General features: G+C 50.0%; 1 protein-coding gene and 1 long non-coding RNA gene across 5 annotated transcripts in view; one reads left to right on the plus strand and one right to left on the minus strand.

The window, feature by feature from the left end:
• LOC309652109 overlaps positions 1 to 1,689 on the minus strand; it is a 42,576-nt gene extending 40,887 nt beyond the window's left edge. Inside the window, exon 1 of the long non-coding RNA XR_014258587.1 lies at positions 1,580 to 1,689. This is a non-coding gene — a long non-coding RNA (uncharacterized lncRNA). The remainder of the gene's footprint in view (positions 1 to 1,579) is intronic.
• LONRF3 (LON peptidase N-terminal domain and ring finger 3) overlaps positions 287 to 27,075 on the plus strand; it is a 37,733-nt gene continuing 10,944 nt past the window's right edge. The window contains exons 1-8 of one of the 4 annotated variants that reach the window (XM_082445502.1): positions 287 to 2,254; positions 4,810 to 4,928; positions 8,101 to 8,223; positions 12,170 to 12,325; positions 14,319 to 14,601; positions 15,296 to 15,386; positions 23,346 to 23,460; positions 25,657 to 25,778. In XM_082445502.1, coding sequence (XP_082301628.1) covers positions 1,438 to 2,254; positions 4,810 to 4,928; positions 8,101 to 8,223; positions 12,170 to 12,325; positions 14,319 to 14,601; positions 15,296 to 15,386; positions 23,346 to 23,460; positions 25,657 to 25,778 — 1,826 coding nt within the window. In that variant the 5' untranslated portion in view covers positions 287 to 1,437. The remainder of the gene's footprint in view (positions 2,255 to 4,809; positions 4,929 to 8,100; positions 8,224 to 12,169; positions 12,326 to 14,318; positions 14,602 to 15,295; positions 15,387 to 23,345; positions 23,461 to 25,656; positions 25,779 to 27,075) is intronic. The other 3 variants (XM_082445503.1, XM_082445504.1, XM_082445505.1) reach the window with 3 other exon arrangements.

Raw genomic sequence — 27,075 nt, forward strand, 5'->3', positions numbered from 1 at the left:
TCTGCGGCGGCACTCTACCTCGGTCGTGGCTCCAGGCAGTACCGAGAGCCTGCCGACTCCGGAGGCCCACTGAGCCGGAGACAAGTCCAGACCCCACCTCCCCGCTTGGAGCAGCGGGACCCTTATTTGCGCGAGTGGCTCCCGTCCGAAGTGTGGGGGTGGGAGGGAGACGTGGGGTGGGCGGTTCACTCTGGCCTTCTGGAAGGAAGCGGGGCACCCTTGAGGCCACTAGCCGTTGTGAGCCAAGCATCGCGGCTTGTGCGCAGCCCCCCACTGTGACGCGCCTGCGTCGGAAGTCTCCGCTCTGGAGCGGCGGACCGGCAGGCAGCGGGGCCGGCCGCTGGAGTGCGCTGGGACTCGCGGACTTTCTTCCGAGCAGCGCTCTGGGTTCCCGCCTTCCGCCCGCCGTTCTCCCACGCCCCCGGAGTGCCCACTGACCCCAGCAGGCCTTGTGCTCGCGGCCGCGCCCATCCTGCCCGTGGCCCCCAGGGCCGGGGCGTCGGCCTCCCGCCCCAGCGCAGGTTCCAGCGTTGGAGGAGACAGAGGTGAGGAAGCGGGGAGCGCGGGGGGCCTCCTCCGGGCGCTAGCCGGCGAGCGCATCTTCTCCGCACGTCCCTCTCCGCTCAGCGAGCGCCGCCAAACTGCTGAGCCCGCCGGGCCCGCTGCTCCGAGTCGCTCCCGGCACAGGAGATCAAGCGCCCTCGGATAACCGCACTCACTACCTTTGGGGGACTCCATGGGGAAGGTGGCCAGGGACCCCGGGTGTGAGGAGCCGGGGCCGGGACCCGGGTGGGGGGCTGCCCGGGGACCCTCCCAACCCGCTTCCCTTCGCACACAGCCGCCGTCGCCCCTGGGAGGGCAAGCCTCCGGCGTCCCCAAAGACCTGGCGGACTGCGCTCCTCGAGGTACCGGCCTCTCGAGGGGAGAGGGGACCGCTAGCGAGCGGCTGGAAGAGGGGACCTGTTTGCTGACGGGTTTGGAGGTGGGATGGGGTAGGGTTTGGAGACGGAGAAGCCCAGGAGAAGACGCTGGTTTTTTTCTTTCCCTCCCCGTCTTCCGTAAAGGAACCACATTGCGAGGGGGAACTAAGGCAGAGTGTAAAGACAAACAACCGCAAAAAGAAGCCAAGAAAAGCTAAGCCCAAGGAAGCAAGCGCAACACTGTTACAAAACTGTCTGGTTTTGTAACAATCGCCCCGCCGCCGGCCAATGAGCGGCGTGGCGGCGCATCACGTGGTGTCGTTTTATATAACACTTTGCTGAGACAAGACAGTTATTAGGCGGCGTGGGGCGGCCGGCATGGAGCTCGTGGAGGCAGTGCAGGCACCGGCGAGCGGCAGAGCGGCGGCCGCGGCAGCCCCGATTCCCTCCAGCCGCCGCTCCCTGCTCCGCGTCCCCGGCCCCTAGACGCCTCTTCCCCACGCATGTCCCTCTCCCAATGGCTTCATTTCAGACTGAACAGATGCTGAGCTTGCCCGCCGAGCTCTGCAGCAACAACTTAGAGCTGGCGGAGCCGGCGGCATCACCGGCCCGCGGAGACACGGACCCCCACCCAGAGGCGGCTACAGAAGGCCCCGCACCTCTACCGACTCGGCCGCCGCCGCAGGAACGGCCTCCGAGGGCCTCGACGCCGGAGTGCAAAGTCCTGCTCACGCAGGCCGACGCCCTGGCGTCTGGGGGGCGCCTCCGGGAAGCCCTCGAGGTGTACCGACAGCTCTCGGAGCGGCAGCAGCTGGTGGCTGAGCAGCTGGAGCAGCTGGTGCGCTGCCTGGCCGAGAAAGTCTCTCAAGGCGAGGAGCCGGCACCGGAGCCCCCGGACGGGAGCCGCGGGGCGAGCTGCGCGCTGGCGGCGGAAGAGGCAGGGGCGGCGACGGCCGCCGAGGCCACCGAGGTGTGGGACGGCTTCAAGTGCCGGAAGTGCCATGGATTTCTCTCAGACCCCGTGTCCTTGTCCTGCGGGCACACCTTTTGTAAACTGTGCCTGGAACGCGGGCGGGCAGCCGACCGGCGCTGTGCGCTGTGCGGGGTCAAACTCTCCGCTTTGATGGTGGCCACCGGGCGGGCGCGCGGGGCCCGGCGGGCTGGGCAGCAGCCGCCGCCGCCGCTGCGGGTCAACGTGGTGCTCAGCGGCCTCCTCGGCAAGTTGTTCCCGGGCCCGGCAAGGGCGTCGCAACTCCGGCACGAGGGCAACCGGCTGTACCGCGAGCACCAGGTGGAGGCGGCGCTGCTCAAGTACAACGAGGCAGTTAGGCTAGGTGAGCCCACCGTGTCGCCGGGGAGCTGCGGGGTGGACCCGGGCGGAGGAGGGCGCGCGGACCTTCGGATGGACCGCGACCGGAGTGGGGGAGGGGGGCTCTGGAGTTCCGTCTCCGACTTCTTCTCTGTCTCTACTGGTTCATCGCTCTCTCTCTGGGTCTCTGTCTATCTCTCTGCTCTTTGTCTTTTTCTGTGTCTCTTGTTAGCTTGTGTGTTTCTGCGTGTCTCAGCCCCTGCTTCTGTTTGTGTCGCTCTGTTTCTCCGTCTTTTTCTTTCTTTCCGTATCTTTGTCCCTCTGGCTCTTGCTCGGTGTCACCGTCTGTTTCTCGGGCTCGCCTTCTCCTTCTGTCTCTGCGCGCCCGGGCCCCTCTTAACACCTGCCCGTAGCTTTCGGGCCAGCAGGGGAACTTCGCACCCTTCCCACTCGCGCGCCGGGGCCTCTGGGCTCCCGCCAGCCTGGGATGTTCGGTCGGCGCCTGCGTCTGCCGCTCCCTCCCGGCTCCCGGTGGGGTGGGTCCGGCGTGGAATTAGGTCAGGAGAGCACTGGTTGCATAAGGGCCGCGAGCGGCCCGGGCCGGGCGGCCCCTCCTCCGCGCGGGCGGGCGGGATTGTGTAACGGCTGAGGTAGCTGAAGTGGGCCACGCTCGCCTCGGAAACCATCCCGCGAGCGTGTGCGGGCGGGGTGGGGGGAGCGCTCGCGCCCCGTCGCCCTGTGACTCATTGTCACCGCTTCCTATCACACGATCCTCGGCTGAAATAGATGCCCCCCCCCGCCCGACCGCCCGCAGCCTGCGCTCTCGCCTCGAACACCAGCCCGACAGCCCAGAGAGCGACCGGCCAGGCGACGGCTCGGGGATCCCCGGGGACCGTGGGCTGGCTGCCAAGGGGCCCGCCTCTGTCCCGCTTTCCCGTGCCGCCTGAGGAGGGATGGGTGGTCTTTGCGGCCTCAAGGGCGATGTGGGCAGTCCCGCGCCCCGGGCCGCACTAGGGCGCCAGAGTTCCCTCAGGGAACGACTTCCCCCCTCCCCGACCCCCCGCGTCTGGACCCAGGAAGTGGCCGCCGAGCCGCGGGTATTGCCCAGCTCTGGCCGGCTGCCAGGAGCTCGGTGGCGGGGCGCGGTGTCTGGCGAAGCGTGCCGGGGAGGAGGCGACAGGGCTGGGCAGACAGGGCTCTGGGATCCCAGGGTGCCCTGAGCCCCACTCGGATGGGTGGAGGAGGGGGTGGGCTGGCGTCTCCACGTGTTGAATCTCCGCCCGAGCTTGCAACAGGTAATGGGGGAGGGGGAGGAACGAGACCCCGTGTGCCCAAGCAAAGCACAGTGTGTGCTGCAAGGAAAGGGACAGAGGAGACTGCAAACTCTTGACTGATGTCTTAAGAGCAAGTAATTGGCACCCAGGCGAACCCTCTGCACACCCCTGGGGGGAAAACCCCAGCAAAGCCTGTTCCCGCAGCAGAAGCTGGAGCCCAGTCCCTGGGGAAGAGCAGGGCAGTATGAAGTAGACAGGTGGCGCCGCTTAAGCCCAGGTCTCCAAGGGAGGTTCCATTCCTTTCAGCGGACCCGTAAGGGCCAGGAAAGCCCCTTCCTGCCCTCCTCCTCCTCCCCCTTTGTTGTTGTCACCACTTTTCCCTGGGGGTTCTTCCTTGCACCACCAGAGGAGTCAGGGTGAAAAATGTCAAGATCTCTTCACCCTTCTAAGAGGAAAGGGACCTCCCCAACAAAGAGTATCTTTGTGCTGGAAGATGGCCAGTCTCTCTTCCTTGCTATTTGAAGTACTACACTTCCCTTCGGAAAAAAAGGAACCTGTCTCCCACCCCAGATTCAGAGTCTGGCAAGTTAGCAATGAGTCTGGCCAACTAGCTAGACTTTGAGCAGATGCCTTCCCCTCTCTGGGCTTGATTTTCCTTGAAGAATGGGTTGATTGAGCCAGATGATCTCTAAAGGCCTTTCCAGCCCTGGCATCTAGTGGTTCAGAGTATTGGTGAGAGCCAGCCTCACTTTATTCCCAGAAGCCTTGTCCATTCACATCTGCCCATCTGTAATGAGAGGATGGAGGCTTGCAGACGCATTTCTATTTTCTTCAGAAGAACTTCATGTGTGCTGGGGTTTGTAGGCAGAGATGTCGCTGATATCACCGGGAGACTAACTTGGACTTGTCTTCCTGGTGGCAAGGATGGGGGTCACATCTGGCCATCCCTTCTCCTTCCTCCCTGGCCTGTTTCCTTGTGGGCAGTACCTCACCCAGAAGCCAGGCTGCCAGTTGCTAGCCACGGCCATGAAGCAGGGTGCCAGAGTTTCCTGTATGTCAAAGTTGCTAATGCACCACTGACACCACAGGCCCTCTAAGGAACTGCTTGAGAGAAGGGGAAAAATGACTTCTTTACAGGTGGGGAAGCTCAGACCCAGAGTGGTTGGGGGGTGTGGTAGGCAGGGCAATATTAGGGCTGGAGATCGAGCTTACCCCTTTGGGTCCCTAGTAGAAAAGTCCTAGATAACTTGCCATTTTGCTCAAGGTTTTTTTGTTGTTGTTTGTTTGTTTTTTCTCATTTTGGCAGCTCCAAATGACCACTTGCTTTACAGCAACCGGTCTCAAATTTATTTCACCTTGGAGTCTCATGAGGATGCACTGCACGATGCAGAAATAGCATGTAAGCTCCGCCCCATGGGGTTTAAGGTGAGTGTGGGATGGGAGGGATGGGAAGGAATTGTACTGCAGACAGGAACTGGCAGGAAGGACTGCCTCCCTCACTCAGAGCAGGGAGAAGGCTCTTCAAAGGAGCTGGGGGGGGGCGTCCCTTGACAAAGGGTGACTTAGGGATCTGCAAGGGAGCTGATCTTCCACTGATGACCCGCAGAGCAGCCTGGGCCTTGTAACACTCTAGAGCATGGACTTGGGAGCCAGACTGCCTGAGTTTATGTCCCAGCTCTGCTACTTTCACTAGCTGTGCGGCCTTGGCAAATTACCTAACCTCCCTGTACTTCATCTCCTCATCTATAAAATGAGGATATTCAAAGCATCTACTTCACAGAGTTTGTTGTGAGGATTACATGAGCTAATGCATGCAGATACTTAGAACAATGCCTGGCACATAGCGTTGTATGTGTCTGCCATCATCAGCATCATTCTTTTCCCAGGACAGTAGAAAGAGGAGGGAGAGAGAAGTATTGCTGGCTCGTTCTGCCATCTGAAGTCCTTAATGTAGTCAGTCAGCCTGCCGGTTCCCTAAACATGTAGGTCACATGGAAGGGTGGGGAGAAAGACAGGTTCAGCATCTCTCAAGATGCCAGGGTGCAAAGTGTCACTTTCTGCATCTCTGTCAGGCCTCAGGACTGGCCCTCAGCCACATTTCAATATTTTGTTTAGAAGATTAGATTTGAGCCTGGGCTCTACTACCTGCAAGCTAAGTGACCATGGGGAAGTCGCTTCACTCTCTGAACCCTAAATGTCCTAGTTTGCAAAACGAAGATCTTGCTGTCTGCCCTGATCGCCTCACAGGGATGCAGTGAGGGTTACAGGTGAGCGTGGCCAAGAGACCATTCTGTGAGCTGTAACGCTGGCTCTTGGTGTAGTCCTCTCTCTACACAACCCCAGCTCATCCAAGGCTGTGATCCCTTATCTGAATCCCATGGGGCCAGATAGGTTCAGAATCCAGAATGTTTCCAATCTCACAAAGACCAGGTATTAGCTCTGGACAGCACCCCACAGTCACACACACTATTTCTGCAGGATATTACATGAAAATACACACTAAGTGGGGCAAAGACTGTAACACATATCATCTTAGGTCAGGTTTTGCCACCTAATGATTTTGATGTCAAGCTTATGAAAATATTGGATTATCAGACTGTTTTCTGGATCTGGGAACTTCAGATAAAACATTGTGGAGCTGCATACTGGGCCATTAATGTCAGAGTGAATCTCGTATGTTCTTTCATGAGAAGGTTTTCATGAGTGATGATGGATTAGTATATTCTCTTTCCCAAGGAGCACAATTACAGTTTATTCAAAGTCACCAAAGTCTTAACCCACCGGAGCTTCAGTGGGAGCATTTCAGGCCTTGTAGTGGCGCAGGCCAGTGAGCTGCCTGGGCGTAAGAGGACTTCTCTTGCAACTCTTTCTGCTCTTTCTGCTTAGGCCCCCTAAGGGCTGGGGCCTCCACAGTGCAGTGGGAGACAAGGCTGAGTAAGCAGTGGACCATTTTGGATGAAACAGGAAAAGTGACTTCCCCCGTGAAGGAAGAGTTGGTGGAAATATTAAACAGGAGTTCATTTCCCCAAAGCGCTGGGGTAAGCAGAGAGGCAGTGACGAGAGAACTCTACTGACTTGGGGGTTGAGAGAAGACTTGAACCGAGGCTTCTGATTCAGAGCCACCTCACACCCCGATTTGCATATTTCCCACCATTTCTATATGAAACGCCCCTATGGGAGGAGTTCACCGCGTGCAGCCCTATTCCAGCCACCCAGCCAGGGCTCGGTGCTTCTCAAACTCTCCTGCAGGCGGTACAGCTCCCAGTAGGGTGAGCTGGCTGCCCTGAGCAAGTGGAGTATATATGGGTTGCTTCTTGGTATGATTGGTCAGATCCCAAAAGCCTCTCCAGGCTCCCAGCATTTATCCCCTCTAGCTGCCCTGAAATGTCACACAAGCCTTTCTCCTGAGGGCCCCTGGAGCACTGCTGGGAAGATGCAACAAGCCATGCATCCGGCTCCAGAAGGAGGGGGAGTTCTGGGGGAGGCCCCCAAGAGGCTTGGAGCAGGGGCCACTGCTCAAGAAGGCAGATCCCGGCTGGCCCCTGTAGCCAGGCCCGAGCCGGAGGGCACCGCGGCCTGTAGAGGTGTGTCGGAAGGGGAGGCCCCGCATATTAGAGCGCCCAGCAGCTGCAACCTGGATTGTTTCCTTCACTAAGTTACACTCGGGGTCAGCTGTGGAGGTGAGGGAGTGGGGAGCAGGCCCCTGAGGGGCAGCCTCGAAGCCAAGCTGCCAGGAGCACCTGTCCTAAGGCACGGAGAGAAGGCAGCCCTCTTCCCACCTCTCTTCTTTTTCCTCCCTCTTCCCCAGGATGCTCCTCTCCTACCCCTTAGGGTTTCTCTCCCAGGGCAGTTGGGCTTGGACCCTGAGGAGCCCTAAAACTTCTTATACTATTTCAAGATGTGGCGAGGGAGCAGATGTGAGCTGAGCCCACCGGAGCCAAAGCATTTGCGCAGGCCCTGGTTAGCCCTCCAAAGGGGCGGTCTGCTTTGCGGGGGGCGGGGGGGGGCACAGTCCTATTTCCAGCTTTGCTACTAGCTACCTTCGAGGTCTTGGAGAGATCACGTGCCTTGGCTCACTTGGGCCTCTTCTGATGAATGATCAGTGAGTGTAGGTGGTCACTCAGCCGGCAACGTGGACTAGGTCTCTGCTTGACAGACCAGTTACCAGGAAGGCCCATCCAGGCAGGTCCTGAAACCTGGTTAGTATGTGCTCAAATGGGGGCTCTTGCTACATTTGGTACCTCCTCCAATACAATGGTGGGGCCAGGAGAGGGGGAGGCGGAGTTGCGGGGGAGGTAGTATGGCACAGTGGTTGAGAATTTGGGCTTCGCTATCAGTCAGTCCCAGGCTCAAAACCTGATTCCGCAATTTCCCACCCGGGTTATTTTGGGCGAGTCATTTCTCTGGGTCTCAGTTTTATCTCCTTGAAAATGGGCTTCAGAACAGTTGCCTACCTAGTAGGGCTATAGATAAGATAGTCCTTTTAAAACCCTTCACATGACAGTGAAAACCCATGAAGCAGTTAGCTGGTGTTATGAATGATAGCAGCATCAAGAGGTGGATAAGAATGGGATTGAATGCTCATGTTTTCTTCCAGGCACACTTCAGAAAAGCGCAAGCCTTAGCCACCCTAGGCAAGGTGGAGGAAGCACTAAGGGAGTTTCTATACTGTGTGTCCCTCGATGGAAAGAACAAAAGAGCAAGAGCTGAAGCCCAAAGGGTGAGTTGAGATGACGTCAGGTCCAGCTGCCCAGTGGGCCCCCATCCCTCTTGTCTTCTCCGGGTGGGGGGAGTGAGGGAGCTGCCCTTCCTGGGATTGGGGGTCCTGAGTGGGTGGCTCCCTGGGCCAAGGGGACAGGAGCGAGACACAAGTGCCAATTGATGGCCCGGAAGCACCATCCTTTTGGCATGTACAATCAGACTGAGCAGTTCCTGCATTTCTGTAGGAGCTGGTGAGGAATGTTCTTGCTTCTTTGACTCGGGGTTTGGGTTGTCAGTGGGAAACAAACAAAACAAAATAAAACCAAATAAGTTAACATGGGGATGGAGGCCCACTGAGGAGATTCTGGCTGTTGGCAAGAGGTCCTGGGTGTGAGGCTGCCTGCAGTTGTAGAACTTTTCTTGGGCTGAGTCACAGCTTCACCAGTCACACAGGGCAGCCAGCTCCTCAGAAGGGATGTTGGGTCCCATCTGCCCTGCCATATGCAGAACTCCAACCTTCAGCTCCTTTGCTAGAAATAAAACACATACAGAATATAGGTCAAGGACTATTACAATATAATCCAAACAGTCATTCCAACCCTTGAGTCCTGGGAGAATGTGGATGTTAGTTTTTAAATACTGGGCGCATTAGTGAAGGCTCAAGCATCCTCAGTTCGTGGACTTCGTTGCTTACTGTTCTGCAATGTATTCTCACGGTGTCTGGCTAGTTGGCCTGGAAGTCGGATGCTAGCAATCAGTGGTGGCCTCTGCTCTCCCACTCCCTATTCACCGCCACTCCCCAGGCGCCTCTGTCCCAGTACAGTGAGGCAGAGCAGTGGATGAAGAAAGGGCGCAATAGACAGGAGTGGTTTCTGAAGGCTCCAGAAAGGAATCTTTAGCAAAATCAATGAACTAGGGGAAGCTGAGCTCTGGAGGTTCTGCCTCTCACGGAAGGTTTCTTTTCCGGGAAGTTGCTTTGGCCTGGTTAGTCAGAGCGCTGGTGGCAGAGAATTGCTCCAAGCTGTGGACCCTTTCCCAAATCTTAACTGTACTCCATAGTGTGAGTAATAATAATAATAATAATAATAATAATAATAATAATAATAATAATAGCTAACATTTATTGAGTGTTTCCTATGCACCCCGCACTGTGCTATGAGCTTTATGGGGAAGATATAATTTAATTTCCACAATGTCCCTATGAGGGTAGGTACTATTATTTATCCCCACGTTACAGATGAGACAGATGGGAAGCTGAGGCTTGGTGACTTTCCTGAGGTCACACACTTAGTGATTGGTGAAAGAGCAATCAAACGCAACCCCACCTGCTTCCAGAGTCTGCCTTGTGAGCTGCTCCACCATCCTGCCTTCCAGGAGGCCTTGTCAGGAGTCTCAGCACCCACTGCTGGGGCTGGGGGGAGAGCAGCAATGGAATTATCCAGGTCTGGGATGGATGGACAGAGGTGATTAGAAGAGCCTTGACTTTTGGGGACAGAGTGTGCAAAGGCCAAAAGAGGCAGGTGTTGGGCTCAGGAGTGAGTGGTTTCTTTATTCTCATTTGTCCATTTCCCAGTTGGCCTGAGAGGCTCTGGTATCATCATTTGGGTTGATCTCTCTTTACAGCCCGATTTTACAGACCACCTAGTGTCATTTCCACAGCTGCCTTAACGGGGCAGGGCAACACATTGTGCTAAGCTCTGAGACCCAAAGAGGCATAAGCCACAGTGTCAGTCCTCAAGGACCTACCTTACAATCTTGCACTTGTTATACAGTGTAATATAAATTTCGGACAATACAAGCAAGCATTTGCCTGTGACGAGTGTTCTGGAGTTCGGAAGCTAGGGTGAGAATTTAGAGGCGAATTTCCACTGAGTGTGGCGAAGGCATGGCAGCTACTTAAGAACACTGAGGACCCTCCGCTGTGCTTATTTACTGGATTGTTCCCATTCCAGGGATAAAGATATGACACAGATGGTCCAGGTTCACTTGGGATTAATTAGCTGCCTTAGCCACTCACAGGCCTGGGTTTCTTTTTAATGTTTGTATTTACCTCAGATTCTTTTCTGCCCTCTTGACCCATCTGGGTCTTTCAAAGGCTGACACTGAAGTGGAATTGACTTCCATTCGTATGTGGCATGCTCATTCTCACTGAGAGTTGACCCCAAATTTTGTTTTCCAAAGCCACTGAGAAGGCCTAGTCTGAGATCTTAGGTATTAAAGGAAGGAGGTCAGTGCTGCTGTTACTTCTGCTTTGTTTCCTTCGAGTTCCCTCTCTGCCTCTCCTTCCCTCTCACCACACTCTACCCTTTTATCCTTGTACCTTGGGATGCCCTGTGGCTGCCCAGTGCTCTTTCTGGGAGAATTCCAGGGAGATTGCTTCAGAAGTGGGTTGGTTGGTCCTGGTGGGCCACTCGGGAGGGCTTCTGAGAGCCAACTTTGGCTCCTGTGGAAGAGGAGCCTCTGAAAGCTGGTATTTATGGCCCTGGGCACCGTGAGTACCTCCCCACCTCACTCCTTTACCAACTTACAGCTGGGAGGGAGGAGATAGAGGCATCTGCTGAAGACTTTGGGTCTGAACCCTAGGCCTCTCCCTGTGCCCTGGGATGGCTAGTGTCTTAATTCAGTTCCATCCAGTGTGATGGGTATTTACTGGACATCTGTCACGTGCCCTCCAGAAGGTGACCATCTGGTTAGAGAGAAAGACTTATATCTGCAACGCAATTTGAGGCTAACACAAGACTGTGTAGTGTATGGTGCTATCTTATGGTGTAGTCGAGAACACAGAAGGACAGGAGAGATCAGGGAGGCTGGGGGAGTAGGGGAAGGTAGTGCTGGAGCTGAGCCTTGAGGGATGAGCAGGGCTTGGCTATGTGGAAAGTGCTGGCGTCAGAAGGAACATCATGAAGGAACTGCTGGGGGCTAGCAAAAGAGCAAATCAAACCAGAGAGAGTTTGGTCAGAGTTTCGGTCAGATTCTCCCGATCAGTTAATACCCTATTACCCAGAACAAGGGGTGGAGCGCCCTTTAGTGGGTCTCAGCGGCAAACTTGTGAATCTGTTTTAGAAGTGAGTGACCTGCCTTCCTGTGTTGTGTTACATACGATAGATACATATGTATATTGATAATTGGCACTTTGACAGGGGAGAACTGAAACAAGGATGTGGGCAGCTGATGGCGCAGCGTCCACGCGACCGCACATCTTTGACTCACGGTCCCTTCTGGGTCTTCTACCTGCCCCCGCACCACTGCCCCCAGCTTATCAATTGCAAAGGAAGCCAGCCATAGACTGGAAGCGGCCTGCCCCCAGTCCTTGACGATACCTGACAGTCTCTGGAAAGTGAAGGCCAGAAACGGGGAGGAGAGACTAGGAGAAGAGGGAGGAAGGTTGGGTTCTGCTTTTCCTAACATTTCACTGCTGAAGGGATTCATGATCCGGGGCTGATGGAGGAGGGAGCAAAATGGGCAGGGTGGGAAGAAATATCAAGGAACCTCGATGACATTTGTCACCTTCCACCCATGGGGGTGTCGTGGACACGACTCCAGGTCCCCCAGCTGACGCTTCTCTCCCGCCTTCACCTCTGCCTCTTTCCTCCTAGGTAGGTTTTGAAATCCCCCTGCAGATATTTCTACGGAATGGTAGCAGCGGAGTGGTGGTTTGTACCTCTGGCAAGGCTGACAAAGGCATCCGTAGTGCCTTTTAAAAATCCAGGTTCTCGGGCCACACTTCAGACCTGGGGGAGCCGGGCATGGGAACTTAGAACCTGGAGATTTCCTAAGCTCCCCAGGCAATTCCGATGCGCTGAAGTGAGGACCCCTACCCCACTGTGTCGGGGTCTCTGGTCCAAGGCTTCCTCCCTGGAGTTTGGCCCCGCAAGCTGTGCCCTTTGCCCCTTCCTCCCCCCCCCGCCCTTCACCCAAGCACCTGTAGAAACTTAAGTAGTGAAGTCTTCTGTTTTATGTCACAGCTTCTCCTTAGTTTCTTTTCACCATCACTCCCGGGGGCTTCTCAGGAACATTCTCCCGATATCCTGAAGCTGTTGGCACCTCACCCTAGATTAAAGGAACACGTAGAGTCATTGGCTACTGAAGGCACCAGCCATAATCTACCAGAGTTGTCACAGGTAAAACTCCACTCACCCAGTTCGCTCGTGACGCTTCGTTTGGCTGTTTTGTGGGCAAACGTGGGGAGTGAGCCCTCACCCTCCTACTTCATTCGGTTCCTGAGAAAGAAGAAATGGAGCCGCTCATGGCTGCGTTCTTTGCTAGAAGGCTATTTCTTAAAGATGAAATTGGATTTTAGGCAGGGGCCCGGGGTTGATGATTTATTACGTTTAGTTTTCAGTTCTTGGTCAGATCCAGCTGAAAGAGTTGACAGAACTAGAAAGGAACTGCCCCACTTCCCCTGGAGCCCTTCAGTCGGGGTGGCTTTATCAGCTTAGGGGTGGAGCCTGGGAAGAGGGCCTGACAGCCCCTCCTTTCCTGCTTTTTGTTTGTGCAAGCTGCTCGTCTTTGAGCACCAGCTAAGTTCCTTGTGCAAAGACAACTCCATTTGATCCCCAAGGGGAGGTAATTTCATATTCCTGCACCGTGTCTTACACGTAAGTAGACTTCCAGTACATATTTGGAGCCAGGGAGAGGGAAGCGACTTAGGAAGTCGCAGGTATTTGAGTCTTTGAAAACGATGGTCTCCAGGCCCTAGCTTTCCCAGCAGAGGGCAAGTGGGCAGAGGCTGGGGCTCAGAAGGGCAGACGTGAAGGCAGAGTTGAGCTCTGAAGATCTAGGCACCTCGGGACATCTGCCTGCCCTCCATCTGTGATCTGTGTTCCTCCCCTGTATGTGAGCCCTGGGGTCTCTGTGGCTTCTTGGATTCTCTGACAGGTGAGAATCTTACATTTCCCTGGCTTCTTTCCCCGCTCTGGAGAATGAATAAAATGCAGGTGTACCTGACTCAAAAAAGGGTGGTGGGGGGCAGAACTTAAGAGTATCTCCTGAAATCAAAGCACCCCTAGTGCATTTCAATACTTGTTTGAGATCATTGTTACAAGATTGAGAACCCTAACACTGAACCAAAGTGTCTGGAGTGACTTCTACTGGCAGCTCAATCTGAAATGAAGAAAAATAGCACCCCTGGCTTTCCCATGTGAGCCAGCTGGGGAGCAGGGATTGGGTTTCCACCCAAACTTTGCCTTGCAAAGCAGTGTACCGTGTAGGCTATGCCTGGGGCTCGTGGAAAGGATGCGGCAGTGCCATAGTGCTGAAAAAACCCTGAACTCCCCAGGTTAGGGACTCAGAAAACCCACATCCTTTTTCTCCTTACCTCATCATTTTCTCCCAGCTGTGCACTGCCCATTTTTCATCTATCTACCAATTTTTTTGGTTGGGGTTGGAGGGGAGAAAACAGCATGAGCGTTTTGACCCGTGTGCTGTGGATGTGGAGTAGAGAGGGGTTCTCTAGGTAAACCTGCATAAACACCTTGTCATTGGATTTGTTTTTTCTAGATCCTTCTCCTGGAAAAAAATTCTTTAAAAGGCTAGAGACATTATTGATCGTTTTGCCAAATGATCTTGTCTCTTTTTCAGACTTTTCACCCAAAATCTAGTGAAAAGACTAATTTGCCCCTAGTTTGTTTGACCAGTATAACACATAGCTCTGGAGCGTGAGGGCACTCGGCAGGCCTGTGAACACACCTGTGCCAGAGCCTTCCCGAAAGTTCTTTGGGAGCTGGGTGTGGGGCTCGAGGATGGCCCGGAATGGCAGTGAGGGTGAGAGGAAGTACTGAGCGGCTGGATGTGCCCTCGCTGTACTGCATGCCTTGCTTTCCCTCAGGTAGTGCCTGGGGACTGATTTGGAGAGGCACTGCACTTGCCATTCTCCAGTTCAGCGCGGCCCAAGGACTCTCTCCCCACACGCCTTTCTGTCCTTGCCTCAGACAGAGGTTCCTCCGCCCCGCCCCAGCTGGGCCTGCCTGTGCCCTATGACCGCCCATCAGTTAAGCTGCACGTCCTCTAGATGGTCAGCACTGTGCGGTATCTTCTCACTGTGCCCCTGGGGAGAAGCATCAGAGGCCGATGTTGGTCGTGAGTAGATCCTGATGTTTGGCTCTTTCTTTCCAGGAAACGCTGGAGCGCCCACATTGTTCTAGTCAGGAGGCGGCAGCAGCCAGGGGGCACAGAGGCAGCCCGATGAACCTCGTGCCGGTGAAAGGGGACAGGCGGCAAGACGGCCCGGAGGACCAGGACGGCCCAGAGGACCAGGACGGAGTGGAGGAGGAGGAGGGGGCCGCTGCCTCTCCCCAGGCTGCCTCCAGCAAGACTGGCAAATGCCAGGAGAAGAAAAGGAAGCGCTGCCAAATCGAACCCCAAGACCCAGAGGTGCCTAGGAAAGCGTCTAAGCCAGGTGCGGACTCTCCCCGGGGGGCAAGCGGCCCGGAGGAGGGCCCGGCTCACCAGTATACGGAGGTCCCTCACCCTCCACGGGAGGGCTCCGCGGCTCTGCATGGGGCCCAGCTCTCAGCTCTGCCGCCTCCGGGGTGGCTGTGGGGTTTCTGTGAGAGCACAGCGTCGATTACTGACATCTCATGCCCTCGATGGTGTCACTTCCTTCCAGGCCAGCCTCTCGCTAACCCCGTCCCCATTCCGGGAGGGTAGGGTGAGGGCAGCGCGATCAGGCCTCACGCCGCTCGTTCCCAGTCGTGTTCCTGTAGGCAGGCATCTGAGAAGCAGCCGCCGCAGCTTGATACCTTTCCCAGAGCGGCTGGCAGTGCCAAGATTCAGTGTCAGCTCTGAAGGCCTGGCTCAGTCCGCGGAGTTGCTGCCGCCGCCGCTTGTTGAGTGAGGTGCCTGGTGCATTTGAAGGAAGCCCCCAGGGCTCCGGACGGTCCCTGACTTGCGCGTCTCTTTATGGGACTGTTGGAAGCCTGTGAGCGCCTGTTTCAGGGTACCCCATTCTCAGTGGCTCACGTGGCCACTACATCAGTTCTCTGGGAGGTGGTGAGAGCGGCAGACTGAAAAGATAATTGGGTTCTTTGCCTCAGAAGTGCTGTTTGTGAGACCGAGGTTGGTTCACCTGTGACTTCTGCTCTAAACCACAGGTCCTCCCGCTGCTCCGGGGGCCAGACCTGCTCTCAGCGTTCCACTCGCATCTTTTGACGCCTCTGACCTTGAATGCTCCCTCTGTATGAGGTATGTGATGTGTACTGTCACCGCCGGAGTGTTCTTCGCCTCTGGTGTCTGGACTTGTCTGCTAGTGAACTACTGCTCGGTCGGTTAGCGTGGAAAAGCGTGGTTCTAACAAAATGGAAATCACGCCGTTAACTGTCACACGGGCTAGCTTGTGTCCCTTGTTTACAGACTGCGTTCCCCGCACTCCTGACTTGGAAATACCTAGAGAGTGGGAAGAAAACGGTCTGCTCAGAGGTCACAGACTGATGGCCCACAGGCTGGATGTCTTTTGTTTGGCCTTCACGGGCTTTGGGGGCTTGTGAAAGGTGAATGTTTTGAGACAGGACACGCACTCCAGTTGGTCACGGCCCCCCTCCCATGGCCACTGCCTTACACCAGCCTTCCTCTCACATTTGCTTTGCTTTCCTGGCGCCTTGTAGGTGTTTCAGTTTGTGACCCTGGAACTAATCTCAACTGGCTACTTGATCAAGATCTCAAAGCTCAAGGGCCAGTGTCAGCACCACAGGCCTATTCTTTGGAAGCCAAGAGAGGGCCTGACTAGTTTTTGTTCTGGGCCCTGCACAGTAGTCAGTAGTGGGCATGTACCACTTGGCCAAGCGTCTCTCCTCCACTCACTGCCACATCATCTCTGCTTTCTCAGACCTCTGGACACACAAATTATCCACATGCCTGCCCACCCTCCAACAGACACAAAAAGGAAACTGCTACAGCCGTGGTCTGTGCAAAGAAATTACTTTCACTTGTTTCATTTCACAGCTGTGGCTTTGCGGCTAAGAGGTGCTGCTCCAAAGCCAGGGTGCCTGGGTTTCAACCCAGGCTCTGCCACTTACTGGCTGTTTGACCTGGAGCAAGTCTGGCACTTTCTCTGCCACTGTTTTCTCATGAGTAAAATAGAGAACACTAGTACCTGCTCTATGGGGTTGTTATGATTGAGAAAATCTATTTAAGACACTTAGAATAGTGCCTGACATATAGTAAGTACTCAATAAATGTTAACTTCTTTTCCTAGACCAGAGGTTCTTTAACTTTAGGTCCATGGGCCTCTGAGGGGGTTCTATCTATGGATTCTAATAGATCTAAGAATTCCATGAAGTTATATGTAAAAGTGTGTGTGTGTGTGAGTTTTCCAGGACAAGGTCCACAGCTTTCAGTAGATTCTCAAATGTGCCTTTTTTCCCCCCAAGAGAGCTTTAAAAGGAGGCTGAGATATTTGCACAAAAGTTGTTAAGATGGTTGAACCAAGAGAAGAGATGTCAGGAAAAATCTTTCGGTCCACCACACAGATGGATCCAGCCAACGGAGGCTCCTCAGAGGTTTTCTTGCCCTTTACAAGCACATATGCCTTCCATGTCAATCCCAGGCATTTGTACTCGGAATGACTTTTCTTGTCCTCTGAATAAAAATGAGTAAGGTAGCCATTGCCTGAACACATACTTTTTCTCTCTCTCAAAAAAAATTAGAGTTGTCAGATTTGCTCAGAAGCTCAGACAGACTCGATAAAGAATGTTAGCAGCACTGGAAGAAAGCCTTCCATATACTGTCTGAGTTGAGGTGGAGTGGGCGAGGGTAGGATGGGCTGTATAACCAGTTCCCCTCCCCCTCACAACAACATAGCAGGTGGGTCGTGCCAGAGCCAAGTTGTGAGATGATAGACAAACTCTGCTTCCAAGCAGACAAATGGGCCTCCACAGGTAATAACGCCTTTGTGGCTCTCAGTCTGTGATGTGAGCCATGGTCCTTCAGAGGTCAGACTTTGATAGACTTGATTCAGCTCACTCAGAAAGCCTGGGTCTTTGGTGCACTTACCCTCCTTAACACTCCTGCTGGCATCCCAGGGACGCAGAATCAAACACGCAGACTCATCCTGTTTGTGTTTTCCCTGAGGGCTAAGAATCCTGAGGTTGAAGTTCTTTTGTTCCCTTTCCTCTGCTTTCTCCCTTTCATCTTGTTTGTCCCTGATCTCAACAGGGAGCTTCAGAGAAAGGTTAGAAATTTGGTCCAAGAAATAAACACCAAGAGGATAAGACCCCCTTCTAGTTGGCTCGCTCTGAGTTTAAAAGCCATTATTTCCCTTATCCTGCCGCTCTGTTCTAAATGAGACTTCAAAGCAAAAACCCATCTTTGCCTGGAGAAGCTATTGTATGGGCTGGTAAGTTACCGGGGCCGGGGGTGGGGTGGGTGGGCGGGCCTCTAGCTGCTTTACGGTGAAAAGAAGCCTGCCAAGTCTAGAGAACGTTTCTGATCGCAAGGCTCTTAAAACTGTAGCCCTAGTTCAAAAGCATGTAGTTCCCCTTCCAACAGGGCTTGTCTCCAAGTCAGAAATCACATGTTGACAGAGGCCATTTCAAATATATGCTTTAGCTTGAATTATTGCAGTCTTGGAAAAGCTCCTGTTTCTACCTCTCTTCAGTGTTTTTCTTTTTTAAATTGTTATTAGGATTATTATTACGTTCTGTTATGACCCTCATGTGTCTTTGGTGGAGAGGGTTTAAGGGTAGATATTTTCAAACAATCTGCCGGGTCATGAAACTATAGACATTTGTACCTCCTGTGCAGGTTTCTAGAATGAAATCCAGTGCCGTGGTGCTGCATTGGTAGAAGACAAGTTAGAGTGTGAATTTATTTGTTCTGATTCTAGAGGGAAAATCAGGAGCGGCTTATAAATTCCTCAGGGAAAATGGTGGAGAGAGTGAATGGAACAGCAGTTGGAGGGCGAGCTAATGAGAAACTTTCCAGTCTCCATTCCGAGTTTCCCTTGCTGGACGGGGAGAGCTCCGCTGAGGGAAGTCACTCTCTGCCCCTCAGTCTTTAGTGACTGCAGATCCTCCCTTGGGATTTACCTGCTCCAGATATCCTAGCCCTGGGGGCCACCTCTGGGGCTGCTGTGAAGCAGCACTTCTGGGGTGACAAGGATATTTTGAGATGTGGAGCAGGAATGTTTGATATTTGAACCAGTTACCTAATGGCCCAGTGACCTCTTTGTCAATTGAAATGAAAAGCTTTATATTTAACCTAGTTTTAGCTGCTCAAGTAGCTGGATGTTAAGGAGTCAGTTCACTTTCTGTCTCTCTCTCTCTCTCTCTCCCCCTGTCCCCTCCCTCCTCCTCATTCCCTCTTTGCTCTCATTTGATAGCAGCAAAAGAGCACAATACAAGGATGTAACTGGTGGGAAAAGATAGCTATTTCCAGACAAGCCAAACAATTTATCCGGGCTGACATCTAACTGAAAGCATTTATTATTACTATTGTTTACTCCATCGCTGTGACAATGTAAAATGCTTTCTTGTGAGAAAATCTGGCCCTACTCTGATTTATAAATGCCCCCCTGAAGTGTTTTCCGAAATCATTACCTAAACTGGTAAATAAAAGGGAGAGGGCTTTGAGTATATATCTATTTCTAGCTCTATCTATATAGAGAGAGTTTCTCTCTCTCTCTCTCAAGCGCGACCTCTCTCTCTGGCAGTGGGGAGAAGGAAGGGAGAGAGACAGAGAGGGAGAGAGAAAGGGGTGTGTGTGTGAGTGTGTGCATCTACATGTACATGGATGGTATGTGTTCTAGGTAGAGATGAGCGCACAGTCGTGTGTCGTGTCGTGGCTGTGTCATGCAGTGGAGAAGGAAGATGGGCTTGTGACTCACGTGTGACTCCACGTCCCAAGCCCTGCTACTTATTAGCTGGCTATGTGACCTTGCGCAAGTTCTTTAACTTGTCTGAGTCTTAATTTCCTCAATAGTAAAATGGAGCTAGTCAAATTATTGCCTATGACTGTATAAAGTTAATTTATATGAAAAACAGTATTGTGCACAGCCAGGATAGCAAGAGAAATACATTCCATCTGTCCCCAGTCACTGTACTCAGTCAGCCTGAATATAGAAGTGGGTTGAGTATTGAAAGATGATGTATTCTAAGCATCTGAACCTTGAATTATTTCAAAGCAATAATTATGCAGCATCTGTGGCAGCATTCTTGTTTGTGACCACTCAGATCAGGAGCATTTTAATCATAGCTCTTGCTAAGAGTTGCTGTATCCTTTTGTGTCTGTTTCATTCATCTGCTCATTAATTGTCAGTATTTATTGCAATTAATTGGCCAGCTATATCATTATTATTTGTATGTGGATTACATTCTTTAATGAACAAAAGGCTTGAAATTCTCAAGAAAAATAGTTTTGCAGATACAGATTCATCAATCAGTCTTCATTATTAGCGTCGTCAAATAATGTATAAAAAGCATTCAGATTCATAGGTCTCAGATCACTGAGGAAATGAGATCATCTGGTTTGGCTGCTTCTAGTAGTTAGATCACAGCAGTAGTTCCCAAAATCAGCCTGCAAATCTCAATTTTGAAAAACACTTTAAATTGTGAAATAGACACAGTGGGAAAGTATGTAAAAATATGAATATATTCTCTTAACAAAATATTGTAAAGAGGATACTCATGGAACCCCTCTCAGCCCAAGAAATAAAACATTGCCAGGACTCCAGAAGCTGCCCGTGTGCCCCTTCCAAATCACGCCCCCCCACTGCCCCTGAAACCACTATCTTGACACCCTTGTATGTATCTCTAAAACAGTGTAATTTCGTTTTTCCTATTTTTAAAAAAACTTTATATAAGTGGAATTATCCAGAACGGATTCTTTTTTTGTGGCTTCTTTTCCTCAGGATGAAGATTTATCCATGTTATTCCATGTAGGTGAAGTTTGTTCATTTTCATTAGTGTATAGTGTCCCATTGTATGAATCAACCAAAATCAGTTATATTCTAGATGGATATTTGGGCTGTTTCCAGTTTAGAGCTATTATGGACAACGTTACTGTGAACAGTTTTTATGTCTGCTGGTGCGTATATAACTCTTTGCCCATTTTTGATTGGATTATCTCTCTTTTTCTTACTGACTTTAGGTGCTCTATGTATGTTCTACATACAAGTCCTTTGTTAGTCACGTGTGCTGCAGATATCTTCTCCAGCTCTGGCTTGCCTTTTTGCTCTCTTAATGGCACCTTTCGACGCGCTAACAAGTTCTTAAGTTTAATGCAGTAACAATGATCAATCTTTTCATTTACAGTTAGCTTTTTTGTGTGTGTGTCCTGTTTAAGAAATCTTTTTTCCCCCCCTGAGGTCAGAAAGATGTTCTGTCTTGTCTTCTAGAAGCTGTACTGTTTGCCTTTCACATTTATCTTTACAGCCCACAGGGAATTGCTTTTTGTGTATGGTGTGAGAGGCAGTCCAACTTCTTTGCCCCCTATGGATAGCCAACTATCCCAGATGGCATTATTGAGAATGCTATTTATGTATTGAAAATCCTCCCTCTGCTTTGAAGTGCCACACTTGTCATAAATCAAGAATCTGGGTCTCAGTCTATTTCTGGGCTTTCTTTTCTATTCCACGGATCTATTTGTCCTTGTGCTAGTCTTACTCTGTTTTAATCACTACTGCTTTATAATAAGTTCTGATGTCTGGTAGAGCATGTCCTCCTACATTGCTGCTATTCAAAAGTGTCACAGCTCTTCTTGGCCCTTTGCCTTGCCTTATAAAGTTTAGAAATCAACTTGCCAAGTTCCACAAAAACAAACAAGTAAAATAACCCATTGGGGTTTTTATTGGGACTTAGTTAGGTCTTCTTTACTTTCTTTCAATGAAATGTTTACAGTTTCTTTCAATAGAGGTCTCATAAACTTTTGTTAGGTTTATTCCTGGGCACTCAAAAGCAATTGTAAATGTCATCTTTTCAAAAATGTATTCTCTCATGCTTGTTGCTGGTATATAGAGCTACAATTGAATGGTGTGTGTGTGTGTGTGTGTGTGTGTGTGTGTGTATTTCTCTAGCTTCCTTGCTAATTCTATCAATTCTCATTAATTCTAATAATCATTCTATAGATTCTTTTAGATTTTCTAAGTTCATCATCATACCATTTGTGAAAAACAACAGATTTGTTTTTTCCCGTTTAAGTCCTCAGACATTTTTTCTCCTTGCCTTAGTACACTGGTTAGGACCTTCATCAAAGAGGTTTTTTGAAAATTAATTTTACTTTTTGGCCGATTTAGTAACTAAAATTTATTAACTCGGGTAAACAGATTAACTGCTTTTTAAACAGGTTGATAACATTTAAAAAGTAGAAAACAGTAAATATATGAAAAATCTCTCTCCTAGTCCAGACCTTGATTGGCTTGTTAAAAATATCAAATCTCTGCTCCTCCCCTTGACCTCCTGAATTGTAAACTTTATCCAGTGAGACTTTGCCACGTCTGCGTTTTTAAAGTTCCACCTGGGACTCTGATAATTAGGTTTGGAGACCAATAGAGTAGATTCGCCTACGCAGAGGTTAGTAGGATTGTGTAATACAGTGATTCCCAACCCTGGCTACACATTAAAACCACCCCAGGAGCTTTAAAAATCCTGATGCCTGGCCCTTACCCTGGACCAACTGATCTGCATCTCTGTAGGTACCATCCTGGGCCTCTGTAGTTTTTTAAAGTTCCCCAGGTGATGGTGGGAGGGGGGTGGTCTGGGGAGGAGCAAGAGGGAGGGTTTACTCAGGGGCACAAGGAGACACTTGGGGGTGACAAGTGTGTTCATTATCTTGGTTGTGGAAGTGGTTTCATAGACGTGTACATGTGTCAAAACTTATCAAATTGTACACTTAAAGTATGTGCAGTTTATTGCATGTCAATAATACATCTATAAAGCTATTTAAAGGAAAAGCAACACACGTGGTTCTCACACACAGCAGTGGCTGAGAATCATTGTTCTAACAGAAAAGGCACACTACTGGAAGGGGAAGTCGTGTACCTTTTCTTTTTCCATTTCATCTGCCAACAGTTGGCTGTGTACTCTTAGCTCAGCCACTTCATCCCCTCTGGATCTCAGTTTCATTCTGATTGGTGGGTTCGATTTTTTTCTCAAGTGCTTTCCAGCTCTGACGTTTTGATTCTTCTGTTCAGCCTGGCTGTGTGGGCCAGGCTGCTGGTGCACCTCCTGGCCGCACGAGGGGGCTGTGCAGCCTGCAGCCTCTTCCTCTCAACTGAACACTCTTGTGAGGTCAAAACAGGCTGGTCAGGCGTCTTTCCCTTCTTTCTGTCCTCTTGGTGGGTGCGAGCTCCGCTTCTGAAGCATCATCTTCAGCTGCCCCCGTCCAATGGTCCTGCTGCAGGTGAGCCTTTCTTTAAGCAAAATAAATCCATGAATCTCTGAATGTACAGAACAGCTTTTTAAAAGATCCTCAGATTGCTTTGAAAAAATAGCTCCTACAAAACAATTAAAATAGGATCTAATTAAAGTATGTGTATACATACACATGTATATATGTATGTGTCTGTCTGTCTATCCATCAGTAAGCACATTAATAACATTACTGTGTTGTCCCTAGGAAAATGATCCATCCATATAAAAGGCAGTTATGTTTGTTACAGGTGCAATTTTGAGATCCTTCAGGCTGTAAACATTGCTTAGGTGAAAAATGGAATCAAGGTTAGCAAATAAGCCTAGTGTTTTTCCACTGTAGTATGATATAGAGTGCTTAAATCTGGGAGCATGTGTTTGTTTGTCTATGTGTTTACATACATTCAGGTGAACAGGTTGACTAAGTATTTTAGAATGGAATCTATTCAAGACACTCTGGGCATTCGTCTTCATTTTTCTAGGACCTGACAGGGAAAAAAATGTGGATGCCCTGGAAGAGACTGACTAGAACTAATGTTACAAAATGATCTAGCTATGTCCTAAATTTTAATAAATGCATAATTTAATGCATTTAAATCCAGCTCAGAAATAAAAAGCAAATGCTTTTCTGAAGTGCAACAACAGCAGGGTGTTTTTTTCTAAAAAAAAGGAAAAAGAACCCCCTCCTACCCCCGCACGTAGAATTTCCCAAATAATACTATAAAACCTGAACACTGAATAGCTCTGTCTTTCATGTTTGGTCTGATTGCAGTTTTCTTGCATTCTGATTCCTAAATTTCAGATTATTCTATGAGCCAGTCACAACACCTTGTGGACACACCTTTTGCTTAAAATGCCTTGAAAGATGCCTAGATCACAATGCGAAGTGTCCACTGTGCAAAGATGGTCTTTCACAGGTAAAACGTTCTTTCTTTCTTGATTGGGTTAGCTTATTTGGAATTGGGTACGAATACAGCATCCTATTGGATCCCAAGCCACTGCACTGTGCTAGAGCAAAACACCCCCTCAGACCATTTATTTCTCCTGTCTTAGAGCCACCCCTCCCATCTCCACAAAGTCCTCCAGGGAAATGAGGCAACATCTAGCTTTTTATGAACTGTCAGTAGTGAAATTAATTTGTGTTGGAAACAAAAGTATCAAAATGATGATAAACATGGATCCTTGTTCTAATCCCATCATGGCACCTGATTCACTGTCATGTTGGGTGAATCTTCTGCCCTCCCTGGGCTTGGACTAGATGAGCTCCGATGTCCCCTTATCATCAATGTTTATTCTGTGGTTTGAAGAGATCACTCCCAGGTCTCCAGGAAAACCTCACAGACCTTCACTGTGGTCCTTGCCCCACTCCTCAGCTGCGGCTGTACTTACTAGCAGACATTTGTCTGCTGAAAAATCTCTGGGGCTTCCAGATTCTCTAAAATGAATCACACAAACTGCCACCTTTGTCTTTCAAATGGACTTGCTGTAATTTTCTGTAGCACAAGCAGATCTGGGAATCCATCTTGTCCCCCCACCCCAGGGACTTGTGTGCCATATTTTACAATCAGTATAAATGTCCCTTGACCCCTGTCATCCCTGAGGAGAGGTTGGAGATGATGCAAGACTATCTCTAGGTGAATGTAGATCCAGAGAAGTCATGTGTCAAGCTTTCCCAACACCCCAACATTTAAATTAAGGGAAGGGAGTGAAATAATCACTCAGGATAGCCCTGAGGGTGTGTATTGGGCTGGGGGGAGGGTCAGTGTCATATCTGGCCTAGGTGAAGAGGTGGTATTTGCTGTCCTGATTGTAGGTGAGAAGCCCATGGTCCTTATACTTCAATAATACATTTGTGTTGTGGTAACACTACAACATTCAGATTAACAGAAAGAAGGAAAATCTACCGTTAAAATTTTAGTATGTACCTTTCTTGGCTTTTTGTTTTAGCATCAGCGGAGGAGTCACCTCCTTCTTGGAGAGGCTACCTCCTGAGTCATGGCTTTTCCCCAAAGACTGGGACTGGGCAAAGCAGCCCATTTTCCTGCAGCCAGGCAATGGCAGTGGCTGAGAAAGCATCGTGGAGGCAGAGGCTGTGAGGTCCTGGACTTAGGGGCTAGAAGATATTCCCATCTATCTCTGTGTCTTCACACAGGGTCACACTTGCACCATTATCCAGAGAGAGAAATATCTTATTCCGATCATGTTCACTGCGGAATAGACAGACGTAGCCCGTACTGGGAAAAGAAAAAATGTCTGAAGCCTGCCGTTTTATACTCAGGAGCTCCCCCTGCTGGGTCTGTGTGGGTAGTTTCCATAGCCGGCAGTTCTCTGCAGATGTTTTCGTTCCCATTGTCTGGTTCACACAAAACACCCATTCCTTACAGATCCCTGGATGTGCACGGACTAGGGGTGTTTGGGAGGAGAGTAATAGTGAAAAGTGACAACTGAGCCCGAGTTAGGTTATGAAATCAAGGTTTACAACATAAATCCAGTGATACCTAGACGGTATAATAAAAACAAATAGGCAAATGAAATCACCAGTATAGCTTTTCTTTTTAAAACTAAAGTTAGAGGAGAAAAAAATATGTATAATATATAGACTTGAAATATCCTGAATCCCAAGCATTGGGGTGGGGTTGGGAGTGGGGCACAGCAGGAAAGGATCAATAATTGAAAATTGCTTTTTAGTTCCCTGAACCTTTTGACCACGGACTTTCAGCATATCCCAGATGGAGACCATTTCTGGGAGCTTATAAACACAGTAATCAGAAAAAGGAAAGGAAAGGATTTTCTCCCTTTTTTGACAAGAACATGATCTCAATCAATTTCAGTGTCTTAGGAAAGCTATGGCATTTTTAATACTCCATTGCAGGTCTTTTTCCCTTTTTAAAATAATTTTTCTAATTTTAAAAGTAATTCATTGCATGTGGTTTTTTTTTAAGCTAAACTCTAACCTCCAGAGAATATATACATTATGATAGTATCAGCTGCCAATGTGTGGGTCTAAATTACTCCAGTATGTGGGTCATTTAACTGTTCTACTGATTACATCAGAAGTGCTGTGTGTTTTTCTGATGACTGCATAATATCTAATTGCCTTGTTCCCCGTATAGTGCTTGGCATCAAGAAAATACAGTAAAAATGTCATAATGGAGGAGCTAATAGCTAAATTCCTTCCAGAAGAACTCAAGGAACGAAGGAGGCTTTATGAAGAGGAAATGGAAGAACTGTCTAAGTATGCATATGCACATTGCTGTTTTCAGTTTTACTCATACCAGGTCATAGAACTGAAAGTGCACATTCCCTCCTAACTCCTCATTTAGTGATACCATGTTGGTAGCTTGAAATTGGCCACAGTGAGAGTATTTACACCACAGAAATTGGAAAATGCTGTAACAAGGGCTTACCCGCTCCATCCCCAGAAAGCCAGTTGTTATTTACCAGCACCCACTGAAGAAACCTAAGCCGAACCACTGACCAGGTCACATATTGGCACTAGTAACTGGGTATCACAGATACCAAATTATTGGAATAATTTAATCAGGGGGGCTTAATGAAGTGCAGTTGACCCTTAAACAACATGGATTTGAACTGTGCGGTTCCACTTATACGTGGATTTTTTTCAGTAGTAAATACTATAGTACTACACTACCCGATCTGTGGTTGGTTGAATCCATGAATGCAGAACCGCGGATACAGAGGAGCTTTGGATACCGAGGGCGACTCTTAAGTTATATGCTGATTTTCAACTGGGCAGAGGGTTGGCGCCCCTAACCCCCGTGTTGTTCAAGGGTCAGCTGTATCCAGAAGACGGTTTTCAGGTACATAAGGAGGTTCTACGAGGTTAAGAACTTTGATATCAGCCAGACCTGGGCTTATGATGCAGTTTTGCCACAAAGTGAGTGTACTTCATGACCCTAGGCAAGTCACTTAACCTCTCTGGGCCTCAGTCTCCTCATCTGTAACTTGGGGATAATAATAGTCCTTGCCTCATGGACTTGTTACAAAGATCAAATGAGCTAGTGCATAGTAAGCACTTAATAAAAGCAATAGTAAGAATGCTGCTTGTTATTACGCTTCCTCTTCCATCACAGGTATTGTGAGAAGTAGAGAGTAGGGGTGGAGAAAGAAGTAAGGCTCCAAGCTCTTTGCCTGGCTGGAAGAACAACTCACTTAGCAGAAAAAGCAGGAGGAAATCACTAATTTCTGTCTCTCATACTGCTGACCCCCCCATCTCCCCATCCCTGGTGGAATTCTCACAGCATTCTGGGGGCAAAGTTCCCGATGGCAAAAGCTGTTCTGGTTTTATGCTCACCCTGTAGAGAACATTTCTAAACTGCCACCAGTTTATTTGTGCCTCTCACTTTGAATAACACACTGTGCTGGGGAGCCAGAAATGAAATCGTTCTTTGCTCATTAACAGATCTATCTACTCAAGGCATCTTTATCTTTATTTCTGATTCTTAAGTTCACCTTGAGTCTCTCTGGGCCCTCTTCTCAAATATCATTTAATGTCTGATTAACAAACACTG

This window comes from Balaenoptera physalus (genome assembly GCF_965194825.1).
Source record: "Balaenoptera physalus genome assembly, chromosome: X".
Lineage (NCBI taxonomy): Eukaryota > Metazoa > Chordata > Mammalia > Artiodactyla > Balaenopteridae > Balaenoptera > Balaenoptera physalus.